The sequence below is a fragment of the Cricetulus griseus genome, chromosome 6 (genome assembly GCF_003668045.3).
Source record: "Cricetulus griseus strain 17A/GY chromosome 6, alternate assembly CriGri-PICRH-1.0, whole genome shotgun sequence".
Classification (NCBI taxonomy): domain Eukaryota; kingdom Metazoa; phylum Chordata; class Mammalia; order Rodentia; family Cricetidae; genus Cricetulus; species Cricetulus griseus.
Window position 1 is genome coordinate 17,867,460 of NC_048599.1, and position 22,130 is coordinate 17,889,589.

The 22,130-nt window shown below is 44.9% G+C and overlaps 1 protein-coding gene across 1 annotated transcript in view; it reads left to right on the plus strand.

Moving 5' to 3' along the window:
- Positions 1–22,130, plus strand: part of Ptprt (protein tyrosine phosphatase receptor type T) — a 783,865-nt gene that overhangs the window by 739,819 nt on the left and 21,916 nt on the right. The window contains exons 18-23 of the mRNA XM_035446780.1: positions 7,742–7,778; positions 9,179–9,276; positions 12,718–12,834; positions 15,541–15,695; positions 19,202–19,337; positions 21,395–21,544. Of these exons, the coding sequence (XP_035302671.1) occupies positions 7,742–7,778; positions 9,179–9,276; positions 12,718–12,834; positions 15,541–15,695; positions 19,202–19,337; positions 21,395–21,544 (693 nt within the window). The remainder of the gene's footprint in view (positions 1–7,741; positions 7,779–9,178; positions 9,277–12,717; positions 12,835–15,540; positions 15,696–19,201; positions 19,338–21,394; positions 21,545–22,130) is intronic.

Here is a 22,130-nt window from a genome sequence, read left to right on the forward strand (position 1 = left end):
TGATGACTTAGTTGGTTGAACTCTGAAGGAAAGAGAAAGCTACTGAAGGTGTTTGAATGTGGGGTGTCCTATGAACACTGAGCTTTACAATTTATCGACTACTGGAGGAAAGGCAGAGTGTAGAGAAGAGAGCCTGGAATTAACACAACCAAGTAGGAGAGAGGCTGCCACCACATTCCAGACACTACTGAGAATGGGACTCAGCTCAAACAGGAGCCAAGAAAGGTATGCACAGAAGTGAGTCTACGAAAGAGGAAGTATGGCCACTATTGCCAAGTGGATATCCCAGTATTAGTGATCCAACTTGACTTCTCCAGGACTCAACTCAGAGCCCAGAGGCCTTGAAGAATGACTCAGATTCCCACTGATCCCTCAGACTCTCAAATGCATTTATAGACAGCTATGGAGTACAGTAGCAGGTTTCATGAATTTTCTCGTAGCATCGTTTGGTTCATTAGTTCAATGAACATTTATTTAACCTTGAACCCAACACTATCCTACACTTTACACTGGGTGAACACTCAGCCAACAGATGCCAGTGCAGACTAGATTGGTTCCTTCCTCTCCTTTGATTATGGCTAGGTAGATGTGACTGTCCTCAGGTAGATGTGTAGCAACATAGAGCCTTAATGCCTGAGTTGCTGGAGCTATCTGGCCTTTGTTATGTGAATGGAAACACCCAGCAAAATCACATTCCTAGATGTGCACTCTGTCCAGCATGGTTATTGGTCTGGTCACCCCAGTTACTCCTTGACACTCTCTACTCACCTGTGCTTTGCCGATGATAGTGACTGTGCACTTGTGAGCATGGTTATAGTGTTCAGGGAAAGAGAAAAGCTTTCTCAATTAGAGAAATTGCTAGAACCCCCAGGGATGGCAAGAAGAGAGAAACCAGGGTGCCTCTGCTCTCTTCCCTCCTGGGTGGAAGCTTCTTTCATCTACATCTCCTGCTTCTTTAAGTTGAGTTCCTGTTCCTCCCAGGAAATCTCCAGTCTCCAGCTCTTATCATTTTGGTCTTGTTCCTCTAGGGCAGTGTTCCTCAACCTGTGGGTCATGACCCCTTTTAGGGGGTCAAATGACCCTTTCACAGGGACTACCTAAGACCATCAGAAAACACAGATATTTATATCATGATTCATAACCATAGCAAAATTACAATTAGGAAGTAGCAAAAGAAATAATGTTTTAGTTGGGGGGTCACTGTAGGGGATGCTGTAGCCACGCCTGCATAGGGGCTGATTACAGGTGTGCCTGACCACGCCCTGCCATGCCTGCTTAGGGGCTGGCTACAGGTGTGCCCTACAGGTCAGCCCAACATGAGGAACTACATTGAAGGGTCACAGCATTAGGGAGGTAAAGAACCACTGACCTAGGGGCTCCAAGGTCTGTTGACCCTGAGGCTGACCCATGGTTCTTTCTGTGTCATCAAGCTCCTCTAGAACCTGTAAAGCCAATTCTCCATGTTGAATCCCCTCTGTCTGCAATGCTCAAAGTGGTTTCCACTTCACTACTGGACCCTGCCTGACAAAGCTAACAAAGGACCTGCTGTGTAACCAAGACCTGAGTCTAGGGCTTCAGACTACAAAGAAGGGTAGTCTCTGTGTCTGTAGCTCTCCAGATGATTTCACAAGGAGGAATCCAATTCTCAGCAGCTTGTCTCCAGCAAGACTGAGTTGCTCTAAGCATCTGCTCACCATGCCAGTAGCTTTTCCCTTTTATTAGTCACTTCACAAATACCAAGAAGATGTTTCACTGGGTGATAGAAATACGGACCTTTCAGACTCGGATTCTGCCTGGTGAGCAGGGTCAGGTGAGAAAAGAGACTGTCCCAGAGCAGAGGCTGTCAGACTGAAGCCTCAGGAGGGAGTCCAATGAAAGCTTGAAGGAGATGACTGACCTCTCAGCCCTGTCTTAGAAGGTGACAAAGAACCAGCTGGACAAGAAAAAGTTATAGTAACCTAAAAATTGGTGATTTTTTTCTCATGTACCAGTAAGCCACCTTAAGTAGTATTTCAACCTCACTGGGTGAATACCTTTAGCACCCATAGCCAGATGAGTTAGCTGGGTCTCTCGAGGTACAATATCCAGAATCCCACCTAGGAGGGGAGGGAGGAGGAGCTAGATTTTGAATCAGGAGTGCAAACTCTGTTTCCTCTAATAACAATAAGCAGTGACAATGGTAGTGGGCTCTCAATGTGTCATTCCTGGCCAATAATGTGTGCTTCAAGTGAGTCAACTTACTAAGACTTCTTGGTAACACTTCAAGGTGGTTCTCATCACTCCCACTTTGCAGATGGGGAGACTGAGACTTGGAAAAATTGAAAAGTTTGTCTGATGCCATACAGATGGTCAATGACACAACCTGGATATGGACCATAACTGAATGTCCAGCCCAGTACTCTTTCTCCTGGTCCTTCATCTACCCCAACATCATACATTTGGAAGACATTCGGTTACCATGTGTTGCTATGGGTTGGACTAGTTCCTTTCTTTCCTTCCCCACCTTGACTGTGGTCAGGTGGGTATGAGAGTCCTAAGGATATAGCACATACATAGTCTTATGTGTCTTAAGTTACCATATTTATCTGGCATTTAATATCTAAATGAAAACCCCTATCAAATGATTTTTCTAGCTACTTACTCGACCTACAGTAGAGTGAATGTCTGACTACACGTAGAACTGAGAAATGTCTGTGCTGTACAGGCAGCAAATGAAATCGCTTTAAATGCAAGTGACTCTGTGCAGTGCCAGCACTAATCAGGTCTTCCATTTCTGTCCTGTTGTGTCATTACAAAGTCTTTTGCAAGCCTTTAAAGACAGGAAACCAGGGATTGAGGTTAAGAGCACCGCCCTAGGTCACACAGCTAGACTTTAATTCTCTGCACAGCTAGAACAAGCACAGTACCCTCCCTCTCTGTATAAGAAGTAGATTGTACAGACAGGCCAAATGTCTCTACCACATGCTGTCCTAATGGGCAGTGTCAGGCCCTGAGCTGCATCTCAGTGATTAGCATCAAGGACTAATGAGACTACAGTCATGAATCCCATTCTTGTTGGGCCTGTTGTATACAGGCCTTTCTGATGACTACCTTTGTGACTGTGGGTGAGTAATTTATTCATTCTGATAGCTGCAAGATGCAATAAAATGCCAGGCCACAAGTATGTGATAACTGTTATAAAGTACCTATCAAGGTTCCAAGAGGAAACAAGCTGGCTCGCAGGTCTTAACCAGGTAGAGTTTAATAAGGGCCTGAATAATACTGAGGCAGAATAGCCAACCAGATTGTGTGGAGTATCTTGGGGCTGGAGATGGCAAAGTGATCTCAGAAGTTATGTGGCTAGATAAGAGAATGGGTACAAAAGGAATAGAGTTACTGTAAGGACAGAGCTGTCTTGCTCTTGCCACGGAGAAGCTAACCTCTGCCAACACAGCAAGGAAGAACCTAGAAGGACCTATGCCCCAACCTCCTGCTGGCTTCTGAGCTTTTGTTTTCCCTCCTGGTTAGAAAATGCCCCCTTAAATCCTGAGGACATGGGAGCCTATGTTGCAGTTTATACTGTCACTTCCCGTGGCACACAGCAGAGTGTGAAAAAGACAATGGGGAAAGTGGGGAAACAAAAGAAGACCAAACTCAAGTACCCTCTTATGGTGTTACCATAACATGGCAGGAAACAGGAAATTGTGAGCCTACCTGTCATCCCAGTAGAACTATATTCTTGTGGTCTCCTGGGGATCCCTGATAACCAACAATACAGTGGGGTGGGGTGGGGTGGGGTGGGTGGGGGTGGGGTGGGGTGGGAGGTTTGAGCTATCTAGTCTTACTGCTTTGTTCTGTTCTCCACCACAGCCCAAAGACAAGAGGTAGCTGTCCAAGCTAGAGTACCTTCTCTATAATTGGATCTTGACAATGTATTAAAATGACTCTATTTGGAAAACGAGCTAGATGAGGTCAACCTTGCCTGAGCCTCTGGAGGCTGTGGTATGCTGCTCTCTGAACCAGCACACTGGCATGTTTGTTTGCACACCCGAAAATGTATTGGCCACTTGAATCTGTTATAAATTACCAGCCTGGAAATAAATATCATATCTGAGTCCCAAGTAAGTAACAGATGCAGGAGTGCAGAGTGAGATAAATGCATTTTGGATGCAAACCTCTTTCCCATTGCTCACAGACAGATGGAGGCAGGCCCAGTGCTGGTTTGCAGTCGATCTGTGTGCTGTGTAGGTGGGACTTAAATGAACTGAAAGTTCTTTTAAGGTTAGGAAGTTTTCCTCACTAGCTCTTGGCAAATCCCCAGAGGAGACACAATCGAGCAATGCATTTCCTTTTATCGCCTTTGCTAAGGAATCGCTCTCGTGATTTGAATTTTTCCTCTTTGGGAACTGTTTGAGTTTCTGGAGTCCAGAGAAGGTCTTTTTGCTCAGATGTGGGATGGGGACAGGCATGTGGCACATATGCATTCAGTGTGGTTTTACCAGGGTTGAGAGCCAAGACAAACACTTCAATGCTGAGAGCATAGCCACAAGCAAGCTAGGCACAGCCCTGCCTTAGTAAGCCTCCCACAACACGGGGTGGGGGGGGGCGGGGTTAGACAGTGGTTTAAATGAATAAGCCATCTGGTGATCGGTGCTTTGAAGGAAAGCTCAGTTGGTAAAATGCCATGAGAATCCATAAAAAGCCATGTTGGGCAGCATTGCTGCAATCCCAGCACTGGGGATGTAGAGACAGGAGGTCCCTAGGTGCTTGCTGGCCAGGCAGTCTAGTCAAACCAACAATCTCCAGGTTCACTGATAAGAGTGATTGACAAAGACATCAGACATCAACCTCTGCCCCCCACACATGTGCACATACACCTCCAAACACATGTGAATGCATACATGAACACACGCGCATACAAAATGGAAGGAAAAAAGCCAGGGATAGGTGAGAGAAGCAGACAGTGGCCCGGCACTAAGTCTTCTAGACAGAAATATGACTACTACTTCTGAAGAAGTAAGTCCATGGGCAATGGGTACAGCAGTGGGAAGACTAGACAGACTGATGATGGCACAAAGTGGGGATGCAGGAATATTAGGAGGCCCAAACTAGAATCTGATTAAACCACCACCTCTTCAGAGAACCTTTTTCTGGTCTCATAGTTAAGTCAGTTCCCATGGATGCTCTACAGAGCCCCCACATCTTCCCTGGGAGGTTCCTGACCCAGTTCATATCTGTCTATGAGCTACTCCAAAGCAGAGCCTACATCTGTCTGGTTCATTATTGGGTTCCCGTGCATTCTGCATAGTAGAATGTGATGCTTGCTGGTTGAATCTGAAATGACTGTGCAAGCAAAGGAAAGCACCAAATAGTGAGCCTCAGCAGGCCAACCTCACAATTAATGTGGAATTTCTTATCCAGAACGTTTTACCATTAACTTTCAAGTACGTCTGAACCTTTCAAACCCTAGTTTCTTCCAAAGTCTTTGCCAATGCAAAACCCACCCATGCATGCATCCTACTGGCCAACCTTTGCAGAAAGCCACACCCAGATCTGGGTGGTATGTCTGATGACACAGAAGAAGAGAAGTATAAAAGTATTTAGTGCTGCTCATTTTCCTGTATTCACTGGGTATCTGTGAAGCCCTGTGGAGTCTCTCAAGAAAAAGGAGAAGCGTGAGGAAGGAGTTACCTCTGTAACACAGAAGAGGCCATGTCTAAAGTCCTGCGTACTGAGGCTGTAACACAAGATGAGTGTACTCAGGGAGCAGACGCAGAAAGACATCTGGAAGACAAGTTCAAGATGAGGATGCAGAGGTGTAGTTACTCTAAGAGGAAGCATTTAGACATTACTATGCAAGCGAAGAAGAGTCACTACAGCAAAAGAAAAAAGAAAAAAAAACCTGACCCCTCTGGTGTATCCTGAGAAGCCCACTACTGCAGGAAGCAGATAAGCTTCGGGAGTAAAAATGGGTTCTTGGAAGATACCAGGAGCTTTAGCCCAGGCCAGGGAAGACTGTGAACAGCTGATGATGGACATGGGACAAGAACCCTCTGGGTTCTAAGGAGTTATTTTCTGTTCCCAAACCTGCTTAAGGCCCCAGGATCTAATTCTTCTATCCAGCCTGCATAGCCCTGTCCATCTTGACTCAGAGTGACAGATATGCCTTTCCATCCCTTTGTTCGTGGAGGAGAGCTCAGTTACTCCTAAAGGCACAGTATGCACTCTTAATCTTCAAAGCATCTCAAAAAATGTTTGCCAAATGATCAATAATATAATTATAATAACAAATGAAGACATGTAAAAATCTTAGAATTGTGCCCAGTACATATTATAGGAATTGTCATATATTAACTTATTTAATCTTATTTAATGTATTTTGAATGGTCTAATCCCCATTTTATCAATATAACTGGGACACAAAGAAATTAAATAACTAATCCTAAATGACACAGTCTGGAAGGGACAGAACCAAAATTCAAACCTAGACAACTAAGTTGGTCTATGGTAAATATAATCCACATGATATGCTGTCTTTTTGGTTGGTTTGTCATAGCTTGTTTATGTGGTATTTTCTCAAAGTCTGATGCTATATAAGGCTTATGGAGAATAGTTTCAATAGGGGTTAATTGTGTCAGCTGAGTGTTCTCATTAAGTATAGGGGACCCTTTGCAGTAATCATGGTGTGTGGTTAATCTAGACATGTATTTTAGTATATGGTTAATTTATCCAGGCATTTTCATTGCTGTAACTGACTATCTGAGTAAGACAACTTAAAGGAGGAAGTATTTATTTTGGCTCACAGTTTTAGAGGTGTCAATCCCTCTATCCTAACAAGAGGGTGTGGCAGAGCACAACAGTTCACATCAGAGTTTACATCCCAATCAGGAAGCAGAAAAAGGGAGTTATAGGAGCAGAACAAGACAAGAATCTCCAAGATCACTCTCCCACTTCCACTAACTAGGCCTCCCCTTCTCCCTATAATACTATCACTAAATGCTGATCATATTTGATACTCTATACTAGACTTGAACTTTTATTCAATACGATACAGTTCTTATTCAACACAATACACTGTTCCACTGTGACTAAGGAGGCCCTCCATCCATTCCACTCCCAAGTAAAACACAGTGTCATCTATAGCCACTTTTCCTTGAGACTAGGATGCTACAGGCCACCAAGTTAGTTCAATGCCATGGAGCACATCATAAGCACAGGCTTATGGGAGCACTCTGAAAGAACCAGGGAAATCATAAACTGGTCTTCGAATCAGCAAATAGCTCTTGGCCGTCTGAGTTCACACTTCTACATGGTCCTCTCTGCACCCAGAACTTTCCTATAACCAGAGAGAAGCAATTCCTTTCTCTGACTGTTAACAATGTGCAGTCAAAAATACATCTGTCTTTCTGTTTCCTACTCCAGGTAGACCTAGTATTGGAATCTGCATATGATTGTAGCTCAGGGTTGTTGGTTGTTGGTGTCCACCACAAACCTGAAATGCCTTCTCCCACTATTTTTGGGTACCTGAGCATAAAGAATGCCTAGGGAAAGCCTGGATGGGCCCTCACAAGTAGTCACAATAACAGCTAATGCTATACAGCTATGTACTCTGCACATGTGGTCTTTGCTACTTCTCTGAAATACTATCCCCATTTTGGCCTATGAGAACACCCAGGTAGCTGGGAAGAGATACATCCTAATATTGTGCTGGTTTCAGTCTTTGACTGGAAACTCTTCACTGTGTTTTTCTCCTATTATCCAGGGGTACCACCGACCCCGGCACTACATTGCAACCCAAGGTAAGTGTCTTGTAGTGACCTCAAGGATGTCTAAGAAGAGGGATTTTTGGAAATATCAGGGTGAACCCTATTATCCACTCTTCCTTTCTCTGTTATCCCAAAGCTCTTTTTCCATTAAATGGTCTGGCTTCTCCTGAAGGGAGGGAATGAACATTCACAGACAAAGAAGCCAGAGAGATGAGGCCGCAAAACCTGCAGAAGCCCTTGAGGAGCAAGGTGATGGATGACAAGTTGAGCTTAGACTAGCAGCAGAAAGAGCTGTCACTAAGAAATATCATTAAGAGGGAAGGGACCATATATGGGGTGACCAAAAAAGAAAAAAACCTCAGCAGGCTACCCAACAGATGTTCCTGTCCCTTCAGTGAGTACATGTCCACAAGAGAGATGCAGCCAGTTACCCTGAAAAGCAGTGTGGCAGTATGCTATCAGAGGGCTTAAAAATGACTATGCCTTCTAAAACCTCCTGGGGGAAGTCCTGCAGATAATTATATGTGTGGAACTTGACACATATAAAAAGCATTTTTCATAATGTTATCATGTCATCTGTAATAGGGAAAAGTGAAAACTAAATTCCCAATAATAGACAGGTTGGTTAAATAACATATGGTAGCTCCATGTTGTAGAAAGCTCTATAGCTATGAAAAATATCATTTTTGAGGCTATGAAAAAGTATTTATAATAGACCTGGTGCTTATTGAAGAAAATGTATATTACATGCAAAACACAGGAAAATACTATTCAAATTTTCTTTCAAATGCATGAATTGCTTTTGTAATTTTGAAATTGATGAAGACCCAGGATATTAAGAATTGCTTCCTAGGAAATTGCTTTGGTCTGTCAGATCCTATCTCCCATTCCTTGCTTTTCTGCCCTTTTCCTTTGTTTTTTCTTTTTTGTTTTCTGTGTTTTAATCCTCTTTTTCCTGGTCAAACTTCAGATGAATGTCTCTGGTATTTGTCAAACTCAAAACTGTACCCTCTTGCTTTTGGCAGCTCCACCCTCCCCATTCTAATTCCCTCACTATCTCTCATTGAGATCCCGCTGTCCAGTTTTTGAAACATCCCTTGGGACATGATCTAAACTATAGTCCAGATAAAGTAGTGGACTGGGAAAAAGTGGAGCTGCTGGGCTGAGCATGAAGGTCGCAACGAGGATAGGGAGGATGCTACAGACCACAGATACCTAAAATGTGGGATTTGTTTTTCTTATCTGTGCTGTGTTATGGTCCCAACAGACTCATGCCTCTGGCCTCAGTCTCAACTACTTGGTGTCCCACTTAGGCTCCCCTGGCTTCACTCTTACCATCCATGTCAAACCTTGACTAAACAGCCGAGAGACAACCCTTTCAGCATCTACTTTATACCCACAGTCTCTAACCCCATCACCTTTTCTGTTGGCAGGTCCGATGCAAGAGACTGTGAAGGACTTTTGGAGAATGATCTGGCAGGAAAACTCTGCTAGCATCGTCATGGTCACAAACCTTGTGGAAGTGGGCAGGGTAAGCCTCTCCTTCAGTTGTGTGGGCAGAGGGTGGTGGAGATGCACCCTGGTGTGCCTGGTGCCAGCATTGTGCCACCAGCTTCCTAAACAGTGCTGCACCCTTACAGCAGCCTATAGGGATGGGAGATACCATACTCCTGCTTCCCATGTGAGCAGTGTTCTGTCCCTTCAAGTCTCCCATCCCATTTCTATCCTTTCTCTCCACTGATAATGTCATCTCATATATTTTGAGGAAATTAAAGCCATCAGATGGGAATGCTCTCACCAACACATCACAAACCTATAATCTTATTTGTATCTATAGCCATCTTCACATCCTTCTCTTCTGCTGTCAGGTCTAGCCATGAGAAAGGGCTGTTTCTGTTGACTCCAAAAGGTTGACTATTGGCCATTTCTTATGACAAAGCCCAATATGATAGACACTTACTTTCTGCCCTTTGGCAGGTGACCCTTGGGAAGATGCCCTCTGTGAGGTCACTGTAAGCCTGTGTTTGCCCCCACCCCATGTCTGTTACCCAAACATTCTTTTCCCATTAAAGAGCCTGCTCTTCCCTAGCAGAATAGAATGAAGTTGCACTGGAAAAGCCAGAGGGCCATGGCAGTAAAGCAACCACGAGTCCCTGAGAAGCAAGGAGTAACACACTCAGCTTTGAAGGGAGGGAAGAGTCCCCCGTCACTAGGATATATCATTAAGATGGAAGGAGCCAGGCAGGACAGATCAGATAAATTAATATCCTCAGGTGCAGTGCAACAAGACTCTGAGATTTTCTCATATTCCCCTCTCATTTGAAATCTAAGATTCTTCTTCATCGCTGAATTATTTAATTCAGCATGTGAACATGCTCAGTAATTTCCATCTCAGAGGGACAAAAACACACCACCAAATGAGTCACAAAACAAAAGCAAACCTCATGAGCCCGCTGAAGTGAGGGTAGGGATGGGGAGAGGATGGATAGCAGCGGTAAAAAGATAGGGGAGGAAGAGTAATCTGAATAAATTGTAGTTGTGTATGAAATAGTCACAACTAATGAGTACAAAATGATTAGAAACATTTGTAAAGCCAAGCAAAGGCACCTCCCCTGTTCCATGTTTCTGCTGAATCTCGAGGACTCACAGAGGGTTTGTGTCGTCACTCCTCTATCCACCTCAGCATGGCAGATCTTTTCATTCCACCAGCTGTGACATCGTCAACATCACTTCCTTTGTGTTGACAAACCCAGGCTCCACGTCTCTCTCTCTTCATCTCTCTTCTCCTCTCAGCGGCATCTCACCCTCTACTACCTGCTCTTCCTCCCCTGACTGTGAAACCTCATCAGGGTTCAGACTTCTGTCTCCCTTTCTGTTCTATCTAGATTGGGTCCTAAATTGCGCTTAGCTAGAGCTTAGAAATGGGACCATTGTTTCCAGCTCTGCTTTTGCCTCTTTGATGAACTGTGGCCTGTGGGTGGATGGGTGGGTTGCACCATTGAAAGGCTGATGTACAAATATCTAAACTCAAAGGGCCCCCATACTGTATACAAACTATACAAGAGTAGACAAGTGAATTTTTGTAGATAATCAGGATAAAACGTCCTGGCCACACAGGTGGAGAAGAAGCTGTCATAGTGTATTGAAAGGGTGTAGACATCTCGTTGCCTAATAGTGGGTCAGGGCCAAGTGAGACTTTATCCTTGTGCATTTACCTTTATCTGGTCCATTCCCCAGTTTTACAGATGAGGCATGGGTGCAAAAGGATGAATACCTGAATCAATTAGCTCTAACCTTATTCTTGACTCTCATTCTATTACTTGTAGCCCCACTGTTCAGGTGCCTTCCCAGGGACTAAGACCCAGGATGCAACTCCAGTGGGTAACAAGAAAAACTCAGGGTTGGAGAATTCCAGCCTGGCCCACATCACATTCCATATTTTGAAACAAATTCTCCTGGTGATGGGGGGTGATAGACTGTGAATTGAAACTGGGCTTAGGTGGGGAAAGCAGTTTCATAATGGAACTCCTGCTAGTGACCAACTCACAAACTACATTGTATTTATCTCACAATAATCATACAAGGCAGTGTTCCTGGTCATGATACAGTCAGTCTGGGCTTGGTCCTCACTCCATCCCTGGCAGCTGTTGCCTTTGAACAGTTTCCTTGGCTTCTCCATGTTTAAATCCTCATCTGTAAAATGTGGGTGAACATATCATCTAAGGTTATGGTGACATAAAATGAAAACAATGCATACGAATAAGTCATAGGATGCTTAGTAGGCAGTGCTAGACGAGGTAAGTATCTGCTCTCCTTAACTCTAGGAATCTAAGGCTTTCTAGAAGGGTCTCATCTCTAAAGTCTTAGAATCAAGCAATGGTCTCCAAACCCTGTGCACTCTCAGTGTTTCCCTAAGTGGGTTCCATGGGATGCTAGTCTGCAGGCTGACTAGTGAGCAGAGGGTTCCATGGTTAAATACGTTTGGGAAATGCTGTGTCCTCTGCCCCTGTTGGAGAGTCCTAAGATATTTAACAAAATTAGTACTTCTGAGGATCTAAGGTCATGTTTTAGCAAAGCAGCTTGTTTAAATTTGTTGAAACAGCATCTCCCAAACTCATTTGACCACAAAACCTTTTTGTGTTTGTTTTGTTTTTTGTTTTCTTTTGTTTTGTTTCTTGTTTTTTGTTTTTGTTTTTTGTTTTTGTTTTGTTTACCTAACGCCTATTAGCACCCAGCGGAACACACTGTGGGAAATGCCACGCTAGGCCGTGCGTCGTCCCCCGGAATGGTAATAACACTTTTGCTATTTTAAGGGGAAAACCATGATTTCTTTTGCTCTCTGTAGAACTTAGAGTCAAATGTGGGGACTGCTTGCTGGTAGCATAGGTACCCACCGCTGGGGCAGAGAGAGCAATAGTACATCTTCCCGTTGAGCTCAGGACTGTCTGTCTCTTCCCCAACTAAGAGCCTTTTTCCTTCCAGTCCCTAGTGACCGCCTCTTTATAAGGACCCTCTCCTAAACCCCTCTGCTTCTACCTCCTCACTGGTTTCCTCCTGAATTTCTCATCCTTGCTCAGATAACAAGGTTCAGCAGCCCCGTGCTGACACAGCAGAAAATTACCACGTCACCATCTCCAGTACTGTTATTCATCTGCTAAGTGGGGATGATATACTTTCCCATCTTACCTAGTTCTTTCTGATGGCTTAGGGTAGCAATGCACTGGAAAGTCACCAGGAGCTGTAAGAGAAGAGACTGCTATTATTTTTAATGACCCCAGTGACTCTGGCAGTGAGTTAGGCCCTGTACAGTTTGCTGATCACTGACCACTGAGCGCCCCATGGGCTGAAATGCCTCCAAAGTCACCCTTGGGGATATTTGGATGGGAGAAGCAAAGGAGTTGGCTGCTCACACTTGGCACTCTGTTTATGCACACTCCTCCCTGTCCTTTCCCTTTCTCTCACTTGGCCACAGGTAAAGTGTGTGCGGTACTGGCCAGATGACACAGAGGTCTATGGAGATATTAAAGTCACCCTAATTGAAACAGAGCCCCTAGCAGAATATGTCATCCGCACCTTCACAGTCCAGAAGGTAAGTTTCCCTTTCTATGAGAAGTCCCTCTTCCAAGCCAGTTGACTGATCTGTCTACCCAGACAGTAGAGACCAAGGGACTGATTTGTGCCTTCACACCTGGCATGATAGACAGAACAGTAATCACAGTAGACTTGGCTGTTACAGTGGAATAATTAACAGACTTCAAGACAATACCATGGACTAATTGTGATAAGAGCTATAAGGGACCAAAGGATGGAGAGAGAATCTACAGGGGCACCACTACATACCCCTAGAGCTGGAGTAATTTGTAAAGTGGAGAAATTTAGGGCTGAGAAGGCTCTAGCCAAGTAAAGGATGGGAGGAATAATATCCTTGACCAAGGGTCAAAAACATAGTGTGGTAGGAAAAAGGACACCAACATTTCCAAGGCTGGTAATCTAGTCTGGGTCCAATCTCAACAAGGAGGAACTGGGACCTCTATCAGTGTCTGAAGACATATGGGAGCATTATAACTTGAGAGAGGGTATTTTGTTACTGACATCTAGTGAGTGGGGACCAATAGTGCTGCTAAATTATCCACAACACATGTGACAAAGAATTATCCAGACCAGCATGTCACATCTGTGATTGTCGAGGTTGAGAGACGCTGGTGCACACATTTGTGCTCCTGCTCACTATGGACATACTACTGAGGCTAACCTCCAGGGTGAGTCAGCTGGTGCCACTTTAGAATGGACATGTAGAGGGAATGGAAAGGGGACAACTAGGAGGTGCCAACCAGCAACACTGCACAGTCAAAGCCCTATGAAGAGGGCCTGCCTGAATGGGCACCAATCTTACCTAATAACTCCCCCACTAATGTTAAGAGGGGCTTAATGCCAATTCATCTCTCTAAGCCCAGACCCAAATAGGGAGGAAGTGTAACCTGCTGAAGGAGTAGGGTCTTTCCTTGGCTTTTCTTTTTCTTTCTTCCTTTAAACAATCAGAAAGGGAGGCATTGCCTATAGGAAACTTCACTTATAAATAAGACCTCACAAATCTCTAAGGATGAACACTACATCTTCTCCATGGTATATGGACAGGCAATCAGCAAACTCTATCAGCAGCTCTAGCAACACCAGTTCCTGAACCGGAAACCCAGGAACAGCAAACAGAAATGTCCTGAGCTCCTGGGACAGTTCTACCAGGGACAGCATAGCACAGGTGGGGAGGTTGTGTGCCAGTGTTGGAGACATTCTGCCTCTCCTCCCCATGCCTGATTCAATCAGGCTTTTGTCTCCTCTCTTCTAGCCTTACTCTGCCTCTCGTCTTGCTACATCTTAGTTTAGAGTTCCTGAAAGCAGAGCCCAAGACAACAGGAATTTGAATGAATTGTGTATGGAAAGGGAGGTTACAGGAGGCTGGGGCAGGACCTTAGTAGGCACTATGCTTCAGCCAGACTCCTCAGGGTCCTGGGGCAGGAATTTCTCCACAGGTATAGGGCTTGCTTACTGAGTCCCTACAAGAGTACCAATCATTCTGGCTTGCCCAGAACAGGCTAGTTTTAGCACTGGAGGTCTGTGTGGTGTCCTACAAAAGCCCTCCATTCTGGACTATTGATAAAGCCAGTTAATACCACAGTGCTTTTGTCAGGTGAAGGCTAGCTATCCCCAGCCAACCCAGGTCCAGCTGAGGGCTGACCTCTGAAGAAGGAGAGCATGAGTTGTCTCCAAAACACAGGTGCTGAGGATGGTACACCAGCCCAAGAATCAAGATTGGCAGGACACCAACACACACCCTGAACCTGTCTTCCACAGAGCAGCCACATGGGGGACTTGATATCATGGTGCCCTTTAGATAAAGTCAGGGCTTTGGCTGGGGTTCCAGGCCTTCAGGCTTCAGCACCTCCCCGCCACCACATCCAATCCTGTCATTCTTCTATGCTGCCTTCTGTCCCCCAGATCTCATGCATGTTGCCCCTCTGTGTCCCCAGTGAAGCATGGGAGTTCATACACACATCAGCTTCATAGTGATGAGTAGTGCAAGCAATGGAGCCACATGGTCACTGTGTAAAGCATCCCCCTTCTGTTTAATAGAAACCTTGTTTAGCTTCACTTTCCTTTCCAAAATGTGGAGACAGTGATAGGAGGCCTGGTCCATGGCTTAAATGAATAAATGCATGGATGTGTTCAAAAGAGTTACTGGGACATCACCAGTACTTAGTATAAACGCCAGCTTCTATTTTCCCTATTGTGTTCCCAGCCCTCAGTCCAGGATGCCTCTTCTAAGAAGCCTTCCCTGACTTCTCCCCTCCAATCATGTTCGATAATTCCCTTGTACACTCTAGTCGAATTATCTACACAGGAGTCTTCCTCACTCAGGGATAGGAGCTGTAGCTTTAGTCACCCCTCATAGTGCCTAGCACATGGCCAGGCAAAAGGTGGTCCTTGGCGACTATACTAGACTTGAGATGAACAATAAAGTAGATTTTTCCTAGTGCTGGCTAGGAATTGTTCTGAATGTCTGCTGAAGACATGCAAGCAAAATACTCATGCACATGAAAATAAAAGTTAATTAATTTTAAGGAGGTTCTTAAAGAAATCACTGTAATAACTCTGCTATTACCCACTAACCCAGCAAGGGCCTCATTTCCCCACACAGAAGAGGGGCCCGTTCCTCAGTGCCACAACCCCTAGTCCCCATGGAGCTGGGAGGGTACATTAGGTCAGCAGGTGGAAGAACAGAGGCCCATTCTCTCCTCAGAAAGGCTACCATGAGATCAGAGAGCTCCGCCTCTTCCACTTTACCAGCTGGCCTGACCACGGTGTTCCCTGCTATGCCACTGGCCTTCTGGGCTTCGTTCGCCAGGTCAAGTTCCTCAATCCCCCTGAAGCCGGGCCCATAGTGGTCCACTGCAGGTGAGTCAAACCTCTATGCCCATTCTGCAGTCAATCAGCTGTACCTGTGTGGATTTGCTCTCTGGGTGAGAGTGATACCTTCTTGTCCTGTGGACTTGGTTTCTAGCTTTAAGACTCCTTATCCTATGACCCAAAGCCCAGCTACTCCCTGAGGAGACCTGGATCCCAAGGTCTAACAACAACAGGGGTAGGAGTTACATTACCGTTATGATTGTTGCCCCAGAGACACAACTTAGTTCAGCAGCACCTGCTAGGCCTGCCATATACATGGCCAAATTATTTCACTTCCCATCCAAGCTTGAGAAATGGGTTGTATCATCTTATTATTCCTATTTTACAGATGGGGAGACTGAGGCACAGAGATGGGGGAAAGAGAAAGAGGTGGGATAGTTGACATGTCCTCTGAAGCTTCCTAGCAGCGACTTGATATGGGATACCTTGGTATAAGTATGCATCTCTTCGCTCCTACTATTTTTAAAATCAATTGCTGGCCTGCAGGGTCCTTAATAGAGAGCAAGTGGTCAGCATCAGCTTCCCTTTATTACAGAGACGGAAAATTTTCAGCTTTGACCTAGAAAGTCACATTGAACATAAGTGGCATTGAATCCTCCTAAATGGAGATGAAGTGTTGTGTCAAGGGCATTTAGAATTGGAGGAAGGTAGATGTCCATACCTGAAGGCCACAGTGTCTGTATTCCCCTCCTTCCCAATGCCCCTCCATTTCAATGTGACCTTGAGCTTAGCCCATCTTCGTATACCTTGTATGTTCAGGCCATCTCATCCTTCCTGGCTATGTCTGTGTCAGCCCAGAAGCCAGGGAAGACTCTGCGAATGTTTCAGAGGCAGCCCCTCCCTGTATGAAAATGGCCCACAAAGCATCCCTTTGTGTTCTCCATAGTAGTAGATACACATCTACATTTCATAGGTAGAAACTGAGGGTTTAGCAGAAACCTCTGCACTGTCTGAGCATTTGGCATGGATTTTCTGCTTTGCCTATCATAGTAAACAAAGAGAGAAAAGAGCATTAGTGTCTAAGCCCAATATCCCCAGCTGCAGCCAGAGGTCAGGAGGAAGAGAGGAAGGTAGATAATGGAAAATATTCACCAGACCCTCTGCCACGTGCAGTACTGTGTTTGATGGTCTGTGCCTGCATCTCCATAGCAAGTCACTCTAAAGTGTCTAAGCAGAGTGGTACCTACTCCTGGGGCTGTTAGGGTTTGGTTAATGTACATTAAGTGCCTGAAAGAATTCCAAATATAATAAGCACTTAAATCTACCACTCTTCCTACCTCTTAACATTATCCAACACCCCAGATGGGGCTTAACAAATTCTTTAGGACAAGAAGTGTGTCTTACTCATCTTCTTATCCCTACCCTTAATCTTGGCATCCAGGGCATCATGGATGCTCAATAAATATTTGTGGATTATAAGTAGTCAGGCTCAAAACTAAAATTTTACATGCATTATGCTTCTAAAATGTAATTTAATGCAATTTACATATAACATGCTATTAATATTAAGAGGTATGGGGCCAGTTTTATTTTATGAATAAGAACAGTGAAACCCAGAGAGATGAAGTCATTTGCCCAAGGTCACACAGCTAGTCAAGATTTAATCTCAGGGATCTCAAATATCATGTGTTTAACTACAGTTTTATTCTGTGGGGGCAGGGGGAAGGGTTGTAGCATAGCTCAGACTTTTCAAAAACTCTTCTGGGAGGCACGAACTGAGGCTCACAGATACTAAGCACTTTATTCTCCGATACTGTAGCCTAGATAGAAAGCTAGTGATGTTAGTTCTTTCCCATGTGATGTGTTGAGGATGTGACTTTGGGAAACAGATGAATGAGTGAATTTTTATAGACCACTTCCCAGGCTCCAGACCCATTTGAAAGGAGCTCAACAGAATGGGTCTGGAGTACACTAGGCACAGGTATTTTGAGGCAAGAATAAGGTAGGCTCCATTCAGTTCAAACCATGGTGTTTTATCACCAGTGAAGACTGCTTACCAACCAAACAACAACAACAAAAACACGTTCAATTTTGCCAGGCATTGGTGGCACACCCCTTTAATCCCAGCACTCGGGAGGCAGAGGTAGGCAGATCTCTGTGAGTTCGAGGCCAGCCTGGTCTCCAAAGTGAGTGCCAGGATAGGCTCCAAAGCTACACAGAGAAACCCTGTCAGGAAAAACCAGAAAAAAAAAAGAAGAAGAAGAAGAAGACTGCTTCCAAGGGGCTTGGTTTCCAGATCACTAATATAGGGATCCCCACTTGCCTATGCTACTTGGACATATCAGCCAATGCTGCTTTTGCTCTCATCGCATCCATACCCTTGCATTTCCTTTGATTTCCACATTGTTAGACAAAGACATTTGTTTCCACGGGGTAAGTAAAATGTGAAACCACCACCAATGTGGGCTTCCATGGCAGTCTGCCCTGCTTTCCCTGCCAAAACAGAGACAGCACAGACCGGTGTTCTATGATTCAGCCCTACTGCTTTATAACCTGGAGTTGATCTGGAGAGATCTGGCTATGCTCCGGGGGTCTTGTGGAATCCTCTTGCCCTTTCATGTCTGGTTTGAGGTTATCCTATTAAAGCTTGTCTCTAATTAGAAACTGACTATATGTCAGGGAACCTGGTGTCTGATGAGGGTCCCCAGGCTGTCAGCTGCTCTAGTTTGATGATGTGACTCACTCATGACCCTGAGGAATCCAGCACAAATGGGTCAACTGCAAGGCCTTGAGTAGAAGACACCATATTGACTCTCTGCCTTTGACACAGCTCAGAGCTCCTTGGTCCCTGCTCTCTCACTAGTGTCTTCCCTGTAGCCTCTGTCCTCTTCTTGCTCCCATCCACCAACCCATTTGCTGACAAGAAAACAAGAGGATAAAAGAAGAAGAGAGAAGAAGGCTCCTGTATGCAAGGCACTGATAAGTGTTTACACTGTACCCCCTGGACTATATCCATCAGATGAAGAGCCTACAGGCACACCTATTATGAAATCTTGCATTGCACATTATAAATCTCATTAAGAAGGGTAGTAGAAATTCTAGACTGCAAAGGGGAACTCTCAGCTATCCCAATTGTCAGCTCTATGACCTCAGGCTAAAAGCTCTCTGTGCCTCAGCTTCTCACCTATGAAATGGGATAAGAAGCACACCTATCCCCTTACAGGGAAGTCCATAAGCATATTTGTAAAGTACAACAATGTGTGTCACTTTGTAAGCACTGAATAAGCGACTGATAAATAAGTACAATAAAATAAGCCACACACACACACACAAACAACCCCAATTGTAAGCATTACTCTCCCATTTAATAAGGAAAATTTTGATCACTTGTTCAGCATAGCCCAGTAATGTGGGGGTTCCAACCATTCCACCTGACTGTACAACACACTGCCTTTCCACAAGGCTTTTGAAACAGGGCTGAATATGGTAGGGGTCTTGTCACCATAATTCATCCTATCTTAAGATCCCTAACACACACCAAACTTCTCTTCCAGTGCTGGAGCCGGGAGGACTGGCTGCTTCATTGCCATTGACACCATGCTCGACATGGCTGAGAATGAAGGGGTGGTGGACATCTTCAACTGTGTGCGTGAGCTGCGGGCACAGAGGGTCAACCTGGTGCAGACTGAGGTTAGTCCAGGGGCACTGAGACAGATAGTTTCCTGATACCTTGGCCATGGAGAAGCATGGTAGTACAGAGGCTCACTAGTGGAGAAGTCATGTGGAGAGCATGCAACTGCACACATGTTAGTATAGAATGACTGTGTAGTCTGCTCTGGTGAGAGGCCTCAGCCAATCCTGAGAGTCTATGGTAAGGAACTTCTGGCAACAGTGATTGTTGAGCCCTCTATCTTTTCAGTCATTCAAAACTGATAGCAGTTGTCAGAGATAGTAGTCCAGTCTTGGATGAAGGGAAGTATTGATACTTATTACCTGTGCTGTGCCAAGAGCTCAGTCAGTCCTTGGTGGAAATGGCTTAACCAACAAAGTGCACCTCTTTTAGGTTTATTTATGTTATTGTATGTGTTTATTTTACCTGTGTATATATAAGTGCGCCTCATGCATGCATGCCTGGTGCTTGCAGAGGTCCAAAGACCCAGTTGGATCTCCTAGAGCTGAAGTGACCATGGTTGTGAGCCACCACGTAGGTGTTGGGAACCAAACCCTGGTCCTCTTTAAGAGCAACAAGTCCTCTTAACTACTAAGCCATCTCTCCAGTTCAAAGCTCTTGAGAACTTTGACAGGAGCTAGAGGCTGGGGATTCTTAGAGGGGCATATGCAACCCTTACCCTCAAGGAAAGGCAGATGCCTAGGTTCCTTTCTGTCTGGCTGGAGAGCCCAATGCCTGAGGATAATATAAGTAAGGCAGGTCTGGATTGTTGTCACCTACAGTGAGCCAAGAAATGTGCATTCTTTGTGTCTAGGATACTTCCCCTACTCTTCACAGCCCATGATATATCTCCTACTCACGTCTCCACTTTATCAGTGGAGAGCACACTGAGAAATTATATTCCTAAGTCTTCATATGGACAAAGCCAAGTGGTTTGTCCTGAACTACTTTCTCTTGTTAATCAAGTTTTCAGTCTATCCCACTTCTGCATGCCTTGGGTTGTTGTTCCTGCAATGAGTTGACCTTTTGGTTCTAGAAAAGGCTGTGGATGTCCTAGAAGATCTAGAATCCCTGGGAACTGTACTCATATCAGCCCTCCAAAGCCACGTAGCCATGGCTATGGGAACATCAGTCCCTGCAGATGCTGACTGAAAGCTTCATCACACTGGATTCTACTGCAGCCTCTGAGACAGCCCACAAGCCAGTTCCCGGGCCTCTAACACTACAGCCAAGATGACTGTGCTGTCTATGCTTAAGACCATGCCTGTAGACGGCATTTGCAGTACATAGAATCAGACACATGGCCCTCACTGCCAGGCATGGAGACATATTTAAATATAAATGCATCATGATACATTCAAATGCACTGTATTTAAATGAGTCAAATATTTGTTGAAAAATGTTACCCAACAAATACTTATAAAGATCCAGAATTAACAATAAACTTAAGCTTAATAGATTCTAAAAATACTTCCTGGAAAGAACAAAACACAAAGATATAGGAAAGGAAAGGAATTATAGCCAAAGAGAATAGCAGGTATGAAGACTCAGGATGAGAGAGGAAGAGGCACGCTAGGGGAGAGGGCGTGGCATACTTGTTAGAGTCAGACCCTGAGACATAGCTTTCAGGGAAAGCTCTCTTTGGAGGCAAACCCAAGGCACTCTGGTTGCTGAGTGTAAAGTGGGATGAGAACAAATGGAGAAAACACTAAATACGCTCCAGGAAGTAGGAAGAAAGCCCTTCACAGAGAAGAGCAGGGTTTCTGCAGCAAGCAGCTTTTGGATGAAAGCTGGGAGCATGAGCAGAGCCTTGAGAGCACCTGCAATGACATGTGCTTGACTTCTCATTCTTATCAGTGGCTCTGCCATTCCATCTTATACAAGGGCAAAATGCACCATAGCTCAATCACTGTGAAACATGGTGACTTAGACCTTTGGGTGATGGGATAAAAAGCAAGGATTCTGCAGAATAAATCATGTCCTTTTTCCATTGCTACAAGATTCATTCGATGTGGACAAGATGCTCACAGATAGCTGTTCTTACCTGGAGCATTCTCCCCTCCTCTTGACCTTGCAGGAGCAGTATGTGTTTGTACACGATGCCATTCTGGAAGCATGCCTTTGCGGCAACACCGCCATTCCTGTGTGTGAGTTCCGCTCTCTCTACTACAACATCAGCAGACTGGACCCCCAGACTAACTCCAGCCAGATCAAAGATGAGTTTCAGGTATGGGAAAAGCCAAGGTTCAGGGACTTAGCTGCTTTGGATTGTCCTAACAAATTCCCATAGTCTGGATGACTTCTGTGGCAGGCAATTGCTTGCCACACTTCTGGAATCAGTGGAGCCCAAAAGCCAACAGCCAGCAAATCTAGTATCTGGGGACAGCTCAGACACCAATGTAATTTATGAGAGGCTGCTTCCTTATAGTTTCATATGGTAGAAAATGGAGAAGGAAATGCCCGTGTATATTTTCATAGGGACATGGATCCCATTCATAAGGACTCCACCCTGGTGATCCAATTACTTCCTACAGCCCTCCTGCCATATACCCCTTTGGGAGCTAAGATAGTAACATATATATGGAGGGAGATGTATACATTCAATTTATAGCAATGACCCAGGAAAGTTAGTGCATATTGTAGACCTTTCTTGGTGAGATGGATGTGTGTGTGCTTTCAGCCTACAGTGCCTGGCAGCTGTGGAGAGCTTTTCACACCATCAGATTGCACAGTCATTAGCAACTATTAACCAATCACTCAATGATGGCTGACAGTTGTTTTTGCACTGTGATTATGCTATTGAACTGAGGTCT